This window comes from Bidens hawaiensis, unplaced genomic scaffold (assembly GCF_021521415.1).
Source record: "Bidens hawaiensis isolate Kalapana, Puna unplaced genomic scaffold, B.hawaiensis_p1.1 tig00036417_1, whole genome shotgun sequence".
NCBI classification, from domain to species: Eukaryota; Viridiplantae; Streptophyta; class Magnoliopsida; order Asterales; family Asteraceae; genus Bidens; species Bidens hawaiensis.
The window spans coordinates 61,771-83,303 of NW_027496365.1; the positions used below are offsets into that span (position 1 = coordinate 61,771).

The 21,533-nt window shown below is 33.2% G+C and overlaps 1 protein-coding gene across 1 annotated transcript; it reads right to left on the reverse strand.

The window, feature by feature from the left end:
- Positions 1 to 17,558: 17,558 nt before the first annotated feature.
- LOC143588497 (putative xyloglucan 6-xylosyltransferase 3) lies at positions 17,559 to 18,844 on the reverse strand. Its single transcript, XM_077069486.1, has one exon. It carries the CDS (start codon positions 18,722 to 18,724, stop codon positions 17,654 to 17,656), a length of 1,071 nt encoding a protein of 356 aa, XP_076925601.1. The 5' UTR covers positions 18,725 to 18,844; the 3' UTR covers positions 17,559 to 17,653.
- Positions 18,845 to 21,533: the final 2,689 nt, after the last annotated feature.

The window sequence follows — 21,533 nt, forward strand, 5'->3', positions numbered from 1 at the left end:
TAGTTTTTAGCGTTATTGTTTTGTTTATATTTTTTCTGTTTTTATACTTTTTATGTTTCATATTTTCATGGAACGTGCAAGTTTGTGCTACTGGAACGTATAAGAACGTGTAAATAAACTGATACTAAATAGATTTTTATATTAAATCCAGTTGAAAAAGGAGGTTACAAAAGAGGATCATATCGAACCTATTCACAAACTTATTTTATTCTACCACACCATCACCACATCACACCACCACACCAGCAGTCACCAGGAAACCCTATTTGTTGTCGAGGATCTCTTCGGCCCCTTCACGCTTTGCTCTTTATTCACCGTCACCTTGTGAGCTGTTCTCTCTAGCACATCTTGAAGCTGACCATAGTATGAAGCTTGCTTTTCCAGGTAGGTTATCGCCTGTGTCTTGAATGTGCTATCTGGTTGCTTCAGAACTTCTTTGTGAAGAGCATCGGTTTTTGTTGCTTCATCTGTCACACACCTCTTTGTATCTTCGACTACTCGTAGCCGATTGCAGTCTTTTTCAAACTCCTTGATTCTTGATCGGAAAATGCTTTTAACAGTAACATTTCCAGAATCCATTTTCTTTTTTCAAATTATTGTTGTGTGTTTGTGGGATGCGTTTGTTCTCTTTTTTATAGACTTTTTTGATTTTTTGGTTGGTGAATGAAGTTATTACAATTTTTACTTAATTTATTGAACTGAGTAAGTATATCTAGGCATCATAACATATTAGTAGGCATGATTGCATTGCCAATTTTATCAAAGTGAGTAGTTGAACGTATTAATGAAATGTGTAATTTGTTTTTTCTTTGTGTTTTAATTGGTTGGAGATTTAACATAGTTCATAATTAAACTAAAATCTGATGATAATTTTTTAATTATATGCAGTTGTCACTTCAGTAGTGTTATTATTGAGCCAATCTTTTTTATGCTTTTGGTATAGAACGTATGAGAACGTTTTTGTCATATATTTAATTACATGAAGTGGTTATGTATTGGAACGTGTAATTGTCTTTATAGTTTCATAGGTGTCAGATATTTTAAATTATTAAATAACAAACGCTTCACTTTTTCTCAATAATTTATTGTCACTGTAGTTATTTTTTGTCTTCATCTATCTTTATTTTATCTATTTAATTACAACCACATCTATCATCTCACCACACAAAACTCAGTACAACAAGATATGGATTCCTCATCTTCATCGTCTTCTTCATCAGCTAAGGATCTTTTGTTGAAACAGATTCAAGCTCAAATTCATGAGGATACAAAGAATCGGGCTGCTTTACAATATCAGTTTATCATCACCGCTGGTGTCAACATGGATATGAGGGATGAAATAGCAAAGTTGCTAGCAAACATGCCTGGTAGTACTATTAACTATTTGTGTGCTTTGTTTTTGATTGACACAGGTAAAAGGGAAGTAGATGAGTTGAAAGAGTTGTGTAAGGCGATAAAACTTCTGAACTACTCTATTGAGTTGAAGACAGAGTTTCTTAAATCTATCATGTAATCAATGGATTTTAGGCAGTGTGTTCTGGTTACCTAATAATTGTTGCCTGTTTTTATTTTGTATTTTTTTTATGTATTATTTGGTTTTGATTACCTTTTCTATGTGTTTTATGTTTTATTTTGGTATGTTTTATGAATAACTTTATGTTATGTTATAAAGAATTAAGCAAAATTAAGATCTGTTAACTAGAACGTATAAGTTAAATGTAATTAAACTCCATCATATTTTCCATAGAACGTATAAAGTCTGTTACATTGAACGTACAAACAAAAGCTAACTTCAACGTATTAGCTTATATAGAATAACTATTTGTTTTATTAATTCTGTTAACTTGAACGTACAAACTAAATATATCTAGAACGTATTATCAATATAGAATAACTCTTTGTTATCTTATAAACAATTAAGTAAAAATAAGATATGTTCACTAGAACGTATAAGGTTCTTTACCTTGAACGAACAAACAAAATCTATCTAGAACGTATTAGCAATATAGAATAACTCTTTTGTTATGTGGAACGTATAAGCAAAATCTAATTAAACTCCATCATATTTCCATCCAAAGGTCTGTTAACTTAAACGAACAAACTAACTATATCCAGAACGTATAAGCAATATAGAATAACTCTTTTGTTATCTGGAACGTATAAGCAAAATCTAATTAAACTCCATCATATTTCCATACAAAGGTCTGTTAACTTGAACGTACAAACAAAATCTATCCAGAACGTATTAGCAAAATAAAGTTCATTTCCATACAAACTAAAAATCAGTTTCTAATTTTCTTGTCTCTCATCAACTTTAGCAGTTAAATCTTTGTTACTGAACAGCTTTTTCTCAGGTAATGCATCATATTTCTTCGCCAGTCTAATTAAATCTGTTTTGGCTTTGTTGATATCGGATAGTAACACCTTTGCCAATTATTTTATCCTCAAATTGTTTAGTTGTCGTTTTTGTCTTGGACACTCTTTGAAAAATCCGCATGTCCACAGATACTTCTCTTTGTATGGTTCCATGTGTCTTATTGCGAAGACACCACAATCGAGTACGTTGTTTTTTGTTCTCCAATCCATCTGCAGCCTCTTTATATCTGCTATCTCCAACCTCGGCGCAATTGGGTGCTTATTTCTCGATAAGTACATGCAAAAAATATCCCTCTGTGGGCAATCAACCTATTAATTTTTTTTATATATTATTTAAAGTAGTTTTTACAGAATGTTTAAATGTTTTACCAGTTTTTCTGGGACACCCTTATATCTTTCTTCCAAAGATTTTTTGTGGCATCTGCTTTTTCCTGAGCTGAATTAAAGCGAGCAGTTTTTGATATATCACCATTAGCCATGTTGTCAATCAGCTCAATTGTTCCTGTTTTCAAATTGAAAACATCCAAATAGAAATGGCATTCATAAAATACAGGCACAACAAACAGTGTAACTGGTTCGAGTGACTTGAATTTATGCAAAGTCATTATCTTGTCAAGGTTGTTTGTGAAAACTTCTAGTATTTTATATTCGCTGACGTTAGCTCCCTTCAAATAGTAATCATTCGGCTTCATGTATAAAAAATAAAATTTGATATAATTAATATGTGTATACATTTTTCTTAACTCACAAATAAAGGTGTAATACTTACTATAAGCGTTGATGTAGCAAAAAATCTTAACGGGGATAATTTTTCATCTCTCTTCTTCTCTTCATTGTTCAACAACTCTGTGTAAAAGTCCATAGCACCAGCCAAGATATATATATCCAAACAAAAGCATTCAAACACAAATTTGAATGCAGTGACGTATTCTGATTTGTAAATCACTTCAAATTTATGTTTTTAGAAAGATCACCAATAACAAATCTTGAAACAATCCGTTCATCTATTGTTATTTTTTCAGTCATTCCAATTTCCCGGTTCAGATATGGTGATTTCAAGGCTGGTGCTAGTCTTTTTTCTCTTTCTTCTCGCTGTAGTTTATCTATTTTATGACAACTTGCCGCTGGTGTAGAAGATGTAGCAACAAGGGCCAATTTTTTTGATTTAAATTCAGGAGTTCTAAATTCTGTTGATTGATTGAGAAACGGAGTTTGCATTATCACTGTATCCAAATCTTCACTATCGTATTCATAATTTTCTTCAATATTAACATCAACCAGCCCTATAATACGACTAAGTTATAACATACTTTTTTGTTGTGTGTGTTTTTGTGATTGTATATATAAAACTTTTCAATACCTTGAGTAGAGTTGTTGACACTTTCTTTGTTACCAATTTTTGCATTCAATTCTTCCACTTCTGTAACTACATACCATTTTTTGTTAGTATATTTTAAATAATATTTTAAAAGAACAGGTTTTTTAATTAATTACCTCGAATGGGTTCTTTTGTTTGTCTTCCAGCATTTTCTTGAGTAGAGTTGTTGACATTTTCTTTGTCACAAATTTTTGCATTCAATTCTTCCACTTCTGCAACTACATACCATTTTTTGTTAGTATATTTTTTAAATAATATTTAAAAGAACAGGTTTTTTAGTTAATTACCTCGAATGGGTTCTTCCACTTGTCTTTCAGCATTTTCAAAATCCTCACATCCTTTGTCAGCTACATCAGTCAATGGATTTTTTTCTGCAATTGAATTTTTTAAATGCAGAACGTATAAGAACGTATATAGGTTTTTTTTACATGTATATCATCAGAACGTATAAGAACGTATACACGATATGGTATCTTTTACCTTAAATCACTCCATACCCCTTGGGTACTTCAACTTGATTCTCAACATCATTTTCATTTTTGTCATTTACAATACCTAATAAATAAAAAAATTAAATTGTAGATATGTAGAACGTATAAGAACATATAAAGAAATTTTATTACCATCATCTTTTTCTTTTGTTACATTGCCTTGATTCTGAACATCTTTCTCATGGTCAAGGCTCATAATTGGATTGTTTTGGATAACATTCTGAACATCTGTGTCATTGAAAATACCATCGGAACGTATAAGAACGTATATAGGTTTATTTTACATGCATATCATCAGAACGTATAAGAAAGTATATGTATAAAAAAGTATAAGAACGAATAAAGGGGATAGTATTTTTTTATCTTGAATTCCCCCTTGCTCATTGGTTACTTCAACTTGATTATGAACATCTTTTCCTACCTCATTGCCTAAGGTTTTTGGATTGTCTTGGATAACATTCTGAACATCTGTGTCATTTAAAATACCATCAGAACGTATAAGAAAATAAATGTATAAAAAAGTATAAGAACGTATAAAGGGGATGGTATTTTTTACCTTGAATTCCCCTTTGCTCATTGGTTACTTCAATTTGATTCTCAACATCTTTCTCACGGTTAAGGCTCACATCTTGATTCTGAACATCATTTTCTACATAATAAATAAAAACAATTAAAATGTAAAGGTCTAAAACGTATTAGAATGTATTAGAACGTTCTAGTTTTACCTTCACTGTCTTCCTTGTTAGCATACCATGACTCCAAACCAGCTTTATTTTGATTTATTGAAAGATCAACTGCTGCAACTATAATTTTATACAGGGGTGTTGGTTAGGTATTGTATTATACAATTAAATTAAAAAAAGGTGTTTACCTAATTCATTTAGACTTCCTTCTTCAGATTGAGATCCAAATGGTGTTTCTTTAGAACAACCTTTTTGATAGAATTTAGCTTTCCAAGCACAACACCTATCAAATAACCATATGTTTGTTCCATGTTTTTCTTTACCTCTCTTTACCAACTCATTGATTTTAGAGACAATTTTATCAAATTCCTCTAACTTGTTGTCCAATTCTTTATTCCAATTCTGCAATAAATATTTTTGTTAATTTTTTTACAAAAATATATTTTTGTATGTTTAGAACTGTTACCTCTTCGTCTTTGATGAAACGTTCTTTTGGCATATATGCAGACGATCCAGACAACTCAGGTTGGGTATTTTAGTAGTCTATTATTTCTTGAGTTGCTGTTCCTATATGCATCTGGAAATAATCTTTATAATTTTTTTCATTTTGTTCTTTTTCTTTGGCATTTTCATTTTCTTCTTTTTCATTATCCTTGCCATCGCTAGTGTTCAAAATACCATTATCCTCTTCAGTCACATTTTTCCCACCTTTTTAAACACTGCTTTTCGCACGTTCACTTACTTGATCATATATTATTTCTTTTTCATTGCAAGCTCCAGTGATCATCAGAACCTTACCTTTTCAGTTGGTTCAATATTTGATGGAATATCGTTCACTGTTTTTGGTTTTTTCAATGATAAAATTAATATAGCATCAGTAGTAATACTTATCATGATCAATTTCAACTATTTCATTCTCGTTTGCAGCAGCAGTGTTCATCATAGCATTATCCGCTTCAGTCACATTTTTTTGCACTAATTGAGCATGGCTTGTTCTATGTTCACTCACTTTTTCATTGCAAGATACCTTACCCTTTTCAGTTGGTTCAATATTTGAAGGACCATGATTCACTGTTTAGGTATTTTCAAAGATTAAATTATTATAGCATTAGTAGTCATATTTTTAAAATTAGAAAGCTATAGTTACTTACTTGAGTCTTCGTTGTTCTCCTCGGTATCAGTTAATGGACCGTTATTATACACGTAGCTATCCATGCTCACAAGAGTTGCTGTGGTAATGTAACTAATTGTTGGTGTTCTGATTGGCTTCTCAAACGCTCCATGACGTTTCTGATACTCATGTGTGTAAATCACTACAAGCAATGTTGTTGGACCATTGAATTGTTCTTGTTTTCCATTTTCTTTTATACCTTTCCATTCATTTTTTGATCTCTTCAAATTATGAATCATGTAGCTACACCAATTCATATTTGAGATTTTTGAAAAGTCATCAATCGATCCGACGAACATTAAATTGTCTGTTGTTGATTTTGTTATCAACCCAATGCATGTGTTGAACAACACAAGGAAATTCAATTTAAACTCATCCCTTTTTTCATTATGTTTTTTCATTCTATCCAAGACGTTTTGAATACTTATCCTCGAATGGTCAAATTGTTTTAAAAACATGGCTGCACAAATGCTTGAGCCTAATCTTGGTCTGTTTTTTTCTACCACTGTTTCTTCACCAATTGGTATCCCAAAAGCCTCATGAACTAATTGAGGTGTTATCTTAACAATATGGTTTCACATATTTAATTCATTCAGATCAGGATCATAGTTCATAACCAACCAATATGCCAATCGACCAGGTATTGAGGCATTTAACAGTGACCCAAATCCTATTTCTTCAATCCATTTTTTTTCTTTTTCATTCATCACTTTAATTGCTTCATGAATATTACCTGGTGCACACCTCATCCAAAGCTTTTTATCTACAAATTCTTGAAAAGGTTTTCTACAACGTGTTGGTTGAAGGTTTGGCCTTTTGGCTTTTTTCTTTGGTGTTTCAAAGTCTGAATCAGAATTGTGAAACTCGGCTTCTGATTTTCCTTTTTTTTCTTTTTATCATGTTGCTTGTGTTCCACCTTTCTGTGTTTGAATTTCAATGATTTGATTGGTGTTTAAAAGTCGGAGTCGGAATTTCTTTCTTCGGCTTGTTTTGTTTTAACTTTCTTATTTGCACGTTCATGCTCATTTTCATCACTTGGTTCTGCATTTCTTTTTTTCTTTTCAACATCTTTATTACAAAAAAATATGATCAGTGTTTCTAATCAAAAAGATGTTAGTAACATCTTATGCTAATTTGTTTGTTGTTACAAATCAAAACAACAAACACAATTCACACCTAATTAGTAACAGCTTAACGTTCTCATGATTTCAACCTCTATTATTCCAAGCTTAAAACACCTATACATTTTTTAAACGTTCTAACACGTTCTGCTGATAATTCACATTAACCACCCTCTTTTTTTTACTAAACAAAATTGAACATTAAACACGTTCAGTTTCAAAGTCAAAAAAATTTAGTAAGAGCTTATGCTAATTTGTTTATTGTTACAAATCAAAACAACAAACAAATTCACAACTAATTCAATATACGTTCTAGGGTAACAATTTAGAAATGTATTACCTGATTTTTGTACGTTTTGATGTCTGTCGTTGTAACATCCCGAAATTTCCAAAATGATATTAATTATATTACTTAATAATAGAGGGAAAGTTTACTCGGGTTATCGGGAAATAAATAAATAGAGTAGGAGTTGGTATGGGTCGGGCTAGTGTTGGGTAATGGATATGGGTTATGGACTTGGATTAATGGAGATGGGTTAAATGAGAATGGGCCTTAGGTCCATAGGATTTAAGGGATATAAATATCCCCTAAACCCTAAACTATCACTCATTTCATCCTATCCTCTAACACTCCAAAACACACACACCACACACCAACACTGCCGGCCGAGGGAAGAACCGAGCCAGATCCGAGAGAGAGTGAGGGTTAGTTGTGATTAAACAAGTAAACGAGATCCAAACAAGCTCAAAAAGGTATGATTCTTGATCTTTGAAGTTTAAAGATCCAAGCTTTATAGTGTATAAACGACCGGAAACGGTTGGGGAACGTAGTGGGTGATGTTAAACCATAACAAGGGTGTTAAAATCGCCAAAATGATTGATGAAAACCAAAACAGCGGCGGAACTGGGCAACTTCGCCTGCAACTGGGCAACTTTGCCTTCAAAGCGATAACTTCGCCTTCAAAGCGATAACTTCGCCTAAAGCCAAGTTTGCCTGATGACAACTTCGCCTAAAGCCAAGTTCGCCTGATGACAACTTCGCCTAAAGCTGAGTTCGCCTAAGGTTTAACTTCGCCTAAAGCTAAGTTTGCCTAAGGTTTAACTTCGCCTAAAGTCAAGTTCGATTAGAGAATAGATTAAAACGATAAGTAAAAGTAAGCTAATACTAGGCCACCAGATTAGATCAGGCGAGTATTGATACGTGTAACTTATACAGTCAGCCGAGCACAGTTAAAGAAGGGATTTACAACTATCAGAGGAAAAAGCAGAGTTCAGGTGAGTTTCTAGCCCCATTCCTTGTTATGTTTTCGGGGCTGTGTGCATACTCGATGTGTTGTTAATACATTTATCATAAGTGATAAGTGTATGCCATATGTGATATATGTGATGGATATGAATGATTGCTTGTCGGTACGCGAACGATCTTCGGATATTGCGCGTACTGTCAGGTTAAAAATAAAGGTACGAATATTATATATCGAAGATGTATGAATATTACAAATGAATACTTGTCGGGGCGTGAACGATCTTCGGATATTGCACGTAACGACAAGGGGTATGGTTGTTAAATGAAGGATGTAGAGAACGCCTAGAGTGTTCTTATGCTATAATGTAATTATTGTATATGTGAAGTATGTGTATACAGGTACACGAATGTGAGTTCTACGTTCGACATAGTAAGTTAGGATGGCAAATCCCTCTAACTTCTGTTGGACATAGACTTGGCAGGTGATGGCGTAGTTAAGGACTGCGAGCCTTATACGTGATGTAGATGATAGATGTAGACGTAGATAGGGACGGTGGGCCTTATACGTGTTATAGGAGATAGACGCCAACGTAGATAAGGACTGCGGACCTTATACGTAACGTAGATAAGGACTGCGGACCTTATACGTAATTTAGATAGGCGTCAGCACAGGAAATGACTGTGGACCTTATACGTGCTTTAGCATAGGGGAGGACTGCGGACCTCGTACGTGCTATGAATTAGGTTGCAACATAGGGAAGGACCGTGGACCTTGTACGTGTTGTGGATGTATGATGGTATAGGGAAGGACCGCGGACCTTGTACGTACCATGAATGGTGAACATAGGTAAGGACTGCGGACCTTTTACGTGTTCACGATCGTGAGTACAGGTATAGACGGCGGACTATGAACGTACTCTCGGTAGACTGAGGTTAGTGATTGTAGATATGTATGTATGTATGGTAGCAAGTATGTATGTAGAACAGAAGGGTAACTAGTGAAGTATGGATATGTATCTTCGGATATGTATGTATGTGTTGTATTGTATGGCGTACGATTAACTAGAACTCACTCAGCGTAGCTGACTTTTAGTATGCACGCAGGTGAGTAGGATGAGGCAGCTTGCTTGAGGAGACACGTGGCACTGAATAAGAGGCTGGCATCGGAAGACTCAAGACGTTTAAGTTTAATGTTTCGTTAATTTTGAAAGACAAAATGATGTTTTAAGACAAGACGTGTTTTGTTATGAAATGTTTTATGAAAGTTTTTATATTCCGCGAAAGTTTTAATGAACTCTGATTTGTAAGAACTGTGTTTATGAGTAAATCCGACGCTAAAGTAAGGCTACCGGGTTCGGGGCCTTACAGTCGTTGTTCGCTTTGGGCCTTCGTTCTTTATTCTTAACAACAAGCTTCGTTGAATTAGGATTTCCGGCCGAGCTCGCATTCAACTCCATGGTTTTTCGAGGTACTCCGTTTACTTCAAAAACGTATTGACGAACAAATTGGGGGTGTTTGATAACTAATTTGGGGGGAACTGGAGAACTGATTCACGTAGTGGGAGGTTAAATTGAAATATTATCTGGACGGAATTGCCCTTTTGATAACCGGTATGTTGTCAATTTCCTTTTAATTACAACTTTGCCACCGCGTTCTATTGTACGCTCCAGATCCTCTCGTACGTCTTGTATGATAGTATATTAGTGTATATTAACCACCCCCTATATATATATATATTATACGTACATAATATAATTACAAAAACATATCAATAATTATGTAAAACAATTAACTATTTGGATAAAACAATAATGAGCCAACCTCAAACTAAAAAAATTATAAACGAGTTAAGCTCAAGCTTTGAACATAAAACTTGAAACGAGCTCTCTTAAATTAAACAGGCCGAGCTCAATTCAATGAACTAAAACTTAGACCATAATGGTATACAAAGTTCATTATAGTTCCAATTTGTGCATGGTTTTTGCCCACCCTTATCGAGGGATAAGCATATAGTACCGGATACTTGTATCAAACCGGTACCAAAATAAACATTTTGGTACCGGTATCAAATTTATAAAAAAGTCAGAGTCAGTACCATGGATATCGGTACTTACGTAATTTTTATCTTTGGTACCAAGATTTTAAGAAATTCAGGATTGGTATCGGCTTGATACCGAGCTCATCCGTACCCTTATCCAAGTATTTCCTACCCACCAACCATATGATATAAATTATGATTAGCACTTAACTTATGTTATGTTGTAATCTCTCAATCAAAACAAAAACAAAAGTAAAAAAATAAAATAAACCAACATTGTGTGGTTGTTTACTTGTATTTAACATAAATGAAAATACGAATAAAAGTCATAACTACTTTCTATACGAATTAATATAAAAAAATAAAGAACAACAACAACAATAATAATAGTAATCAGGTAAACATGGTTTTTTGGATAGTGACCTAATTATTGGTGCTTGTTTTCTAAGTTACCGCCCAACTAACTTTTTTACCCAATTCATTAGTCAACCGTTGACCATACCTGATTTTAATGTTTGTTTTGAATTTAGGTACAAACCATATTGCAAAAAAAAAAAAGGAATTTTCACTTTAATACTTTATTCAAGTATAATATATTTCTTTTTTTCTGGATTAGGCTTTTAGAAAACACTATATTTATGACAATAAAGATACGAATCAATAATTTACTACAAACCATAAGAACCAGAATTCGAATGCACTAAAAGCTACCGAAAATAGATTATTACAAATCTAGTAAAAAAATTAATAAGTCCTCATAGCATTGTTTTTCAAAAAAAATTATGTACTCATTCTAAATTGTTACTCCACTTGATATGTAAATATTAAATTATAAACCAAAATGCAAAATACAAAAACTTGCGATGATACCCATAGTAAAACTAAGTATTTTAAAAACTACAATGATAGATTTTGGGGTACAACAAATATACACGAGTAGATAGATATAACACCAAATTCTATCAGTCAAAGTGTATTCAGTAAGTCTAACCTTTAACTTATTTTAAGTTACGTCCCCAAGGGACATAGTGTGACAGTAAATGTGCTTCACGTCTATTATGAATATTAAGGGTTTAAATCATGCAACGTACATGCATAAAGTGATGTAAAGAAGTATACTAATTTGCCGTTAAAAAATGGAATATCATAGTTACCGATAACAATTATACACAATAAGATAGATATCGATGAATTCTTCCGAACATTATGATACCGAATTCGATCAATCAATGAATCGAAGTGTACATTGTATTATATTCAGTCTAGCAACTATTTACTACATGAATCTAATCCAGAGGAGAGTTCATCAACTCATTCTCACCCTGTGATTTCAATCCAATTCCAAAATCCAAAACAAAAAATAATAATAATAACAAAAAAAATATAAAAAAAATTTCAAAGCATATTTTTTTCCAAACACTTTACCAATACAACATCTTCTTTAATCCTGTTTGATTCTTCATCACCAATATTATTCTGATCATAAACAATTTTACAGTTCTTGAAGAACTCACACCCGATTACGACGTCGATTATGATGAGAATAGAGTATAAATAAGCAATGAATAGTCCTTCAAATACCATGCTTGAAGTTGGTTTATCAACTCCGGAATTGGAAAATGGTTTGATCACCCGGAACTGGAAAAGGAATTCAATTCCGGCCAATGCGATGTTAACCGGAAGTGATATCGCTAGTGCGATTGATGTTCTCCCTCTGATCATGACACAAGCTTTGAGAAATGAGATGAACCCACCACTCATTTCCATTCCTGAGAGAATTAGAGCAAGGTTGCATGTGATCAATGCATTGGTTATAACTATGGAATACACGATTCCGCCGAACAGAGTGATGATAGTAGAGTGGATGTTAATCATGTTAAGGTTTTGTAGACAGTTGAAAGCTATAAAAAGAACCCAAAAGGAAGTGGCATTTGCTGAGATTATTATTAAGGTGTTACAAATTTGTGTTTTGAGGATGGAATTGAAGATTCCGGAGATGGATGGAATTGAATTCCGGTGGAATTGGAATTGGATTACGGTTGCTTTAGCTAATAGTAGAAAGGATAATGAAAAGGGTAGGAGTAGAATGGAAGAGGAGATGGTTTGGGAGAGTTTGAGGTTGAGAATGGAAAAGAATTCTGATTCCGGGGGGAATCCGGCTGCGTCGAAGAGAGACCGGAGTCGGGTGTGGACGGAAAGGGAATCAGGGAGGAGGGAATTGGAGATGAGGATGGAAGTGGAAAATGGGAGGGCTAAAATGGCTGCAAAAGTGAAGTAATTGTAGTGATTGAGGAATGTGTGGATTGATGTTCTGATGATTGGAATGGTGGATTCCATTGGAATTGGAATTGAATTCCGGTGAGAAGATGGATGTTGTTGGAATTGGAATTGGAATTGAGGGTGGATTTGGATTTGATGATAATATGATATGGAGGGTGTTTGGTGCATTAGATGAATGGATGGGTAACCAACTAAAAGCTAACTAACAATATACATGGAGTTGTTTAGGCTTAATTTTATCATGCTAAAAAATAAATTTTGAAATAAAATATGATATTATTAGTTGCAAGGGTTTGGAATAATTAGGGGTTTAATAATAAAACCAAGAGTAGGAGTATTATTATTATATTGAAAGAGATAAAAAGTTGAAATGTCATGTGGGTTGCTTGGTGATGCAAAGAGGTTGATGTGGGGCTTTTGTTATAGGTTTGGGTGGAGTAGAATGGACTCATATTAGGGATCTCACCTTTCAATCATTACAAGTTAAACATTTGGGTGTTTATGGGTTAAGTTTCGGGTTTCTCGGTTTTGGTTAAATAAAAAACTTAGACTGAGCTTAGTTCATAGTGATTAAAAGTGAATTTGAATTTGTTTTTGGTTTTACACAGGAAACCCGAATTTTAACAAGATGAGTGTTCATTGGCTCTGGTTTTGGGCTACTCGGTTTGAATACATATAATTCAGTATGTTGTGAGCGTAAAGAAAGATAATTAAGTGGTTTGAGTTGAATCGGATATTGTTTATATGATGTTAAAGTGTACATTATTGTTGAATTTAGTCAATTTGGATTGGTTTCTCTAAGCTAATAAGTAATAAATATCCAAATTTCAAAACATGAAAATTCCTATAACAAAGAAATTATAAATATTATATATAATGATGAAAAGAATAAGTTATAACTTACAAACAGTTGGGGGGGGGGGGTGCGGATAAAAAACATGAAGGTAAATTGTATTTTTGAAAAACTAACTCTTTACTATAAGCATAAAACTAATATTAATTATACCAGTTTATATTTTTAGTAAGTGATAAGGAATAACTCTAGACCAAGTGGCATACCATGTATAGTTAGCTATTTGACAAAAGGAACAAAAAAGTTGTTTTCGTTGCTCAACTACCATGTCAAGTTTTGCATTAATTACTAATTATAAACTTAAGTAAAAAATTCAATTAGGGTATTCAATAAAGAAAGTTTACCCGTATGTAGTGACGGAGATTGCGTAATTTATAAGGTTATACTATGTGTTGATGGGGTTGCTTTTGTAAATCGAAAAGAAAGAAATAACTCAAAATATAGTGGTAATCAAGAGTTACATGACAACATAGTTGAGCCGGGCTAAATACAAAATACTAGGGGTGTAAACGACAAGTGTGTAAAAAGTTGTTTATGGACTTTTATGAGGGAAAAAAGTATGTTGTTTATTATACTATTTTCCATTTATTAATCACACTTAATTGTAGGCTTTGACCTCGAGCTTAAGCTTGCCTCAATTCAATCTTTTAACAAGTTGATATCAAGTAGCTTACGAGTTAGGCAGTGCCGGCCCGTTAATATTACAAAGTATGTTGTATTATCTTCCAATCAAGTTATTTTCATATCGTATTTCAACATGTTCGCTTTTTGTTGGTTTCTTTTAACAAAAAATCTAGCATTGTCATTAACTAGGTGTCTAACTAGATATTAAACTATTTTGATTTTATATTTAACTTATTCATTTAATTAAATGTAAAAAAGAATGATTTGAATAAAAATTTGAAAAGCGAAACTCATGTATTTTTTTTAAAGGTCCCGTATTTTTTGTTCGCTTTAGGCCATCAAAATAGTTGTGTCAGCCCTGAAACTAGCTTGGCTCATTTACAGCTCAAACATAAACACGTCAATTCTCCAAAACTTCACATCGAGAAAGTAATCAAGCATGAGTACAAAGCAACAATTATCACATGCATATAATGACTAAAATCCAAATATAACGTAATATTACATAACAACTTCAATCAAGGACCGATTACAGATAGATATACCACTTGAAGACATAACATAATGAAGTAATGACCCATGCTATTATAACTTTGTATAAGTATAAAAGATTTGTATCTTAAGTAACTTCTACCGTATCCATAAGTGATGTTAAAGTCATTGATATAACTAAGTTTTATATGTTACATAATGAGATTGGTGACAACATAAGTGATGTATATATGGTTTATATTATTATTAATTTGTGACGAGTGACAACGAAGTTATTTAACCATCTTTACCGGTTACGTGTGATGGTTTTAATAAAAGTATAAAACTATGATTTGTTATCATTTTCTTGATAGTGCTTTTAGAAGTTAAGTAGTTATAATTTTCCTTTTAAAGGTGGTATGGAGATGATCGAGTGGGTAAGTGACCCATCAGTAATCCGAATTGACCGTTAAAAAGAATTTGTTAGTCCAATCATTGCACATCGGCTTTTGATAGAAGAATATCAACATTTTACTTCAATGCGCCTTGTTTGTATATGCCTATATGGAGACAGTGGGATACTACTATACTAGGATGTGGGCTACATTGGGCTTAATGGGCCGGATCTCATTTAGCCCAAGCTGAAGCATTAAGCTTTATTTGGAGTTTTGGGCACCATAAGGACGCACCAACAAGTCAAACAACTGGCAATTCATATTTTCACATGAACCAAAAATGGCTGAAAACGAATATGTGTTATATATTCTAAAATACCAAGAAACAAATATACAAAACCAACAAATTCAACATATGCAAATTGACACTCATAAAGCAGTACACTAGGTAACATATATATTGGATATTTGATGGTCAAATGCTGGATCAAATAATCAAACATTGACAAATAATAATGTAGGCTTACTAATTGGATGAATACGGATTCAACATTTCCTTTGAAAGATATATTTCAAAAGAAAATAAAAAAGGTGATTGGTGTTTTTTTTAACTTTGAAAAGCAGTATGCATTTGTAGATGATGAATGCAATGTTACAAACATATTATATATCAAATGTTTGTTCTTACTTTCATTGCAAGGCATACTCTTGTTCTTCTACTTTCTACTTTCATAGTTTCGTGTAATATGTACACTCTTTTGAACCTATGCAATGCAAGAAGCATCAAATATTTACATATAATAATTGATTCTACAAAGTATATAACATGTAATTAAAGACAGACGTAAAAGATAAATTCTGTAATTTTGTCAATAAATTTCTCAGAAAGCTGAAGCTTTCAGGGTCTTTCGTCGCGGGCATAAAAAGGTATGAAAACTTGTGTTTGAATAGAAAGTATGATCTAGTTATTAAAATGTATTTTTTGGCTCAATTAATGATTCTAAAATTACTTGAGAGTTGTAAACGTAGGTTTGAAAGTTGAAGGTGTGTTGGGTACAAAACATGATTTTATAAGGATGAGAATAACATTAGATGAAACTGAAAACAAACACGTCCAGTTCCAAATTAAGACAAAGGAAGTATTTCAACATTTTCACATCAGTACAAGTGTTTACATTTGATTTGGTAACTTTCTAGAACATATGGATTACCAATAAAAACAAGCACAATATTTTCTATTTAAAATCATTTCCCATATCAATTTACTTTTACTGATTTTGGTTTTTAATTATCTTTTTTTCATATTAGTATCAATTTTGTGTCACGATCTATACATAAATTCTACCAAGTTGTCATAGGCTTTTAACATGAGCTGAATCATGACATTATTTTTTTGAACGACCAACAAATAGAATTGCCTAGGTACTTCGTACGGGGTGACCCAATGAAATCGTGATATATGTATTTTCATTATTATGTGATTAAGCATTAGAATTTTCGTTAAAACCTTGTTGACTTTATATTATTAGAATGTTCGTTAAAACTTTATATGACCCGGCCCGCATACAAATTACTCAACTTAGTCATGACATTATTTATGCGACTCCTAATACGTATTTTTATAATCCCAAAGTGTATATTATTAGAATTTTCGTTAACTTTATTGACCCGGCCAGAAAACAAATTAGTCAAATTAGTTGACATCATAGTTATTAATAGCGCTAGGCGCACTCAAGGCGCACAAGTCTCACCTAAGGCCTAGACGCAAAGCGCAAAAAAAAACGAGGGCTTGAGAAAATAAAATCGCACCTAAATGAATAAAATTAAAGATATGTATGTATTAGAAAAATAATACTATTATTCAAATATAAAAAGCAAAAGCGATTATGTAATATGCATAAAAATTAAAAAGTAAGTTTAAAATTTTATTATATAAAGATTAGAAAACTAAAAAGATTCATTAAAACTTGAAATTTATTTTAATAGTCATAACAGATAGTTTTAAAATTAAAATTTTATTTGAAAAGTACATAGATTTATTTATGTTTTTAGTTTTTTACTTTAAAAAGGTTGTTAAATTTAATAACTTATAGAAATAATAATGTCAAACACTTAAATAAAATGTGTATCGGATCGGATCTAGATCTTGTAATTATGAAAGAGATTCTTGTAATCAAAAATCATGATTTGAACCACATTATCAAATCAAAGTCAACCCGCCGGAGCATGACTCCCATTAACCCGTTACATCTTGCCCATCAACTATTCGATAAAATGTCTAACCGAAAACAAAGTGACACTCTATTCACTTTTATGATTTTTATCCAATAGAATCATTCAATATCCAGTTGTTTTATAACAATTTCAAAAGCTACAATATATGGTTCTAGTAAAGTGTAATAAAAAATTCTACATTGTTTTGAACCAAATCAAATACAGTGGTAACAAATTAAACTATAATAACTTGTTCAAAACTCAAAAACCCATAAAGATTATCACCTCTTAACAACAATGGTTGATCAGTTGCTACTTGCTAACCCGTTGAGCCGAATGCCGAATATCAAACTCGTCTACATACTTCAAGGGATTCGCGGTTTCATTCCTAATCCTTTTAATCTTCGGGCTCAAAAGTCCCCGATGCCTAAACCCGTACAACTTCAAAACTTGATTATCCGCAAAATTAAACGCCCGTTCCATACTACTCAAACACCTCTGCACCGGGTAATCCCCATAACTCCCACACGGCTTACACCCGACAAAATGCGTCACAAACGGCCATCTCTCATCACCCAAACCCGGGTGATACTTCTCCATCATTTCCTCATACCGATCCACCAAACCCGCCCAATACCCGTGTAGAAAATAAGAGTTTTCAATAAAAACCTTCTTCATCCACTCAGGTTTTGTAATCAATATATAGATTAAAGCCGACTGATCATCGGCTTCAAACGCAGGGCGCCCTTTCAAATTAGCCGTCAAAATCTTCCCCGCTTCCTCACGAACGGGGCCTTTCGGCCCCATTGGCGCCCAATCGTCGAGTAAATCCAACGACCATTGACGATTCCGAAACAAAAAACTCCCGGTGTTCAAAGCAATCCAAGACTTCTGATCAAACAACAAATCCGGGTACCCATGAATAACCATATTATGATCATTATACTTGGATAACGGAAGCTCGAACACCATATCCGTAAACAATGCATCACTATCCATCCACCAAATCCACTCAACTTCGGGGTGGGACAACATTAGCCTCCGAATCAAAGGCAATTTCGCCCAATAACCCGACAACTCCTTATCCAAATGAGCCATATTATACACAATCTCAATCCCATGAATCCTACAATAATCAATCTTATTCTTAATCGATTTCAACAAGTAATGATCACCAATTGCATTATCACACAGGCTCGGTGGAGACCCGGTGACAAGCATTATTCGGGCTTTCCCGTTAACCACATTCGGAAAATCTTGATTATGTTCAAGCCATAAACCCCTCTCTTGATCCCAATTTGAGATCTTGGCACCAAGGGTATAAGTGTCATTTAAATTGATACTAGTTTGGTTTAAAATGTCATCAGGATCGTCTGGATCCATATCGGACCGGATCTCAGCTAAGATCCGATTCGTTTCTTCGATAATGGCCTGGGTTTCCAGGTCATTATCGGAGGACAAGGAACCGAAGCCGATAGTGCCACGGAGGACAAGGATTGTGACTAGGCCACAAAGGATGGTGATCTTGATGTTGTTTAAGGTTTTGTGGATGTGGCGTTTGCCGCCACGGGTGGTTCGGGTTGTTCGGGTTGTGGTGCCCATTGTTATTGTTATGTAACCTGGGGTTTTGGAGATATGAGTGTGTTTATGGATATGAAGAAGAGTGATTGGGTACCATGATGAAGAACTTAGGATAATAATAATAATAATAATAATAATAATAATAATATTAGTGTTAATGATAATAATAATAATAATAATATGATGATTGGAACGTGAGAGATGAAGGACACCGACTGTTGTTGTTTGTTTATATTAATTGTTTGGGAGTAGATATAGGTGAAGAAGATATGAGACAAGATTAATGAGAGATTTGATTTGGTAAAAATGGTAACTTTGCAGCTTTTGGAGTGGATTTGTTTTGGTACGATAAACGCGTAGTAAAAGTATTGTGTCATGTTTTGTTTTGTGTTTTGTTTACTTTTGTTAAGGCTAAGGGGTGTGGGGGGTTCTAATGGGGGCTTCAGTGGGGGCTCCAGCCAATAATATTATGACGTGTGGCAGAGAGAGAAACTTGATAAGGAGGGTGTTGGAGCCCCTGGCCCTGGTGTGGAGAGGCTCCAGCGGATTTTTTTTTTATTTTTTTATAAATGTATTAAAAAAACGTATTATTAAAAAAACTCATAAATTATTTAAAAAAACACACATTAATTAAAAAAACACATTAATATCTAAAAATAAAATAAAAATTAAAGTACAAAAAAAAAACATTATTCTTATAATCTGAATGTTGGATGGTTGAAAGCCGGATGTTTCTTGCGGCCCCGAATAAAACATCGGTTGGTCTGGTGACGACCATAAATCGTCGTCAATATAATCTGAATCTAGGTTTGGGTACCAATTTCCAGACATTTTTGGGTATTATATAGGAGTTTGGGATATTATATAGGAGTTTGTAAGGTGAAATTGTGTTTTGATATGGTTGAAATGGGAGTAATTTGGGGTATTATATAGAGGTTTTTAAGGTTTTTTTTTTATTAATTCCGAGCTCAACGGCTCTTTTGGGCATCCACACCAGCTTTTTCTCTCTCTTCTCCCGCGACCACACTCACGCCTGCCTGGGGGCTCGCGCTCGCGCCCCGTTCGCGCCCCGGTGGTGGTGTGGGGTTAGCGCCTGGGGGCGCGAGCGGAGGGGCTCTCGCGCCCAGGTTAGCGCCCCACACCCCTCAGCCTAAAGCTAACTGGTGTTTGACTAGGACAGTTGTCAGTTTGGTTGGGATCCATGGCCATTTTACAAATTATTACTTGGTTATTATTTTATTAATAAATAATCAACTAATATGATTTTTCCACGTGACATTATTTTCGGGTCTCTACATAAGATGTCACGTAGATATCATGTGAACAATTTTTTATTTTATCAAGGCAATCAATTATGTTATGTTCAGAAGTTCCAATAAATAAGTTATAAAAATATTTTAGATGAATGAATAATTGAATATACATACAATTTCATGAATATCCTATTAGTATATTATAAGTTAACCTTTAAATATGTTTAATATAATGATCTTAACAGTTCCCCTAATCACACGGGGCACTATCCAATATTGTATTTAAAAAGGTTTTTAAAGGTTTATGAATTGTAAAATTTTGTTTATCATTATTTATATGCTATTAATCTATAATGTATGTTATTATGTATATTATTAAATTTAACTTTTTTATTGTATTTTTTTAACCACATGTGTATTACACGGGCTATATCCTAGTTCAACATTAATTTAACTATATTATTAAAAGAAAACTTATTGTTCTCATGACATTCAACTAGACCCTCCACATATGATGCAAGTGTACAAGTTTTCAATTTAACAAATTTTACTCTATTATCTATTTGGTTTAATTAAAATTGTTAAAATAAAAAATATGTTGTTGTGGGAATCGAACTCACTACCTTATTTTCAAAATGTTTAAGGCTTACATAATCACTAAGATGATTTGATGTTAAGCCTATATTTTCCTTTATAGGTATATATTTACAAAATTCTATTTTGATTTCTATTAAAATACAAATACAAATTATTTTTACTAATCTACGTATTTTAGAAATATTGCAATTACACATTCATTAATATTCATTATGTAATACCTTATATATAATTTATAAAATGTTAATGTTCATTATGTAATTTATATTTGTATATTTGACGTTTTTTTTTTATATTTTCCACATGTGTGTCACACGCGACACTAACCTAGTAATTTAGTAAAGTATTGGTTTCGTCAATCTGATTAGTTCATATTTACTATATTAATCCATTAGTTTAAAATTTCTTTTTGAGTACCTAAACTTTCATTTTCGTTGCAATCAGATCCAACCTCATTAACACCGTTAGAATTTTTTTTGTTCAATGCAGGGTATTTTGGTATTTTTGCATCAGGTACAGATACTAAAGCACCATGTGCAACCATACGCTTACCATCCCCAACTTACTCCCCGGCAATGCCCTTTCCCGGTGAGCTCTTTTCTTACCTCTTACTCCGTCTCTCTTGACATCTCTAGAAAGTGGGTTTCAAATTTGTTCGGACGACTTTAAATTCGTAATTTCACAAATCACAAATAATCTTTGTTTCAGCGATCCCAATCGTGTGGTTTACAAGATAAATAAGTCGATATAAAAAAAATAAG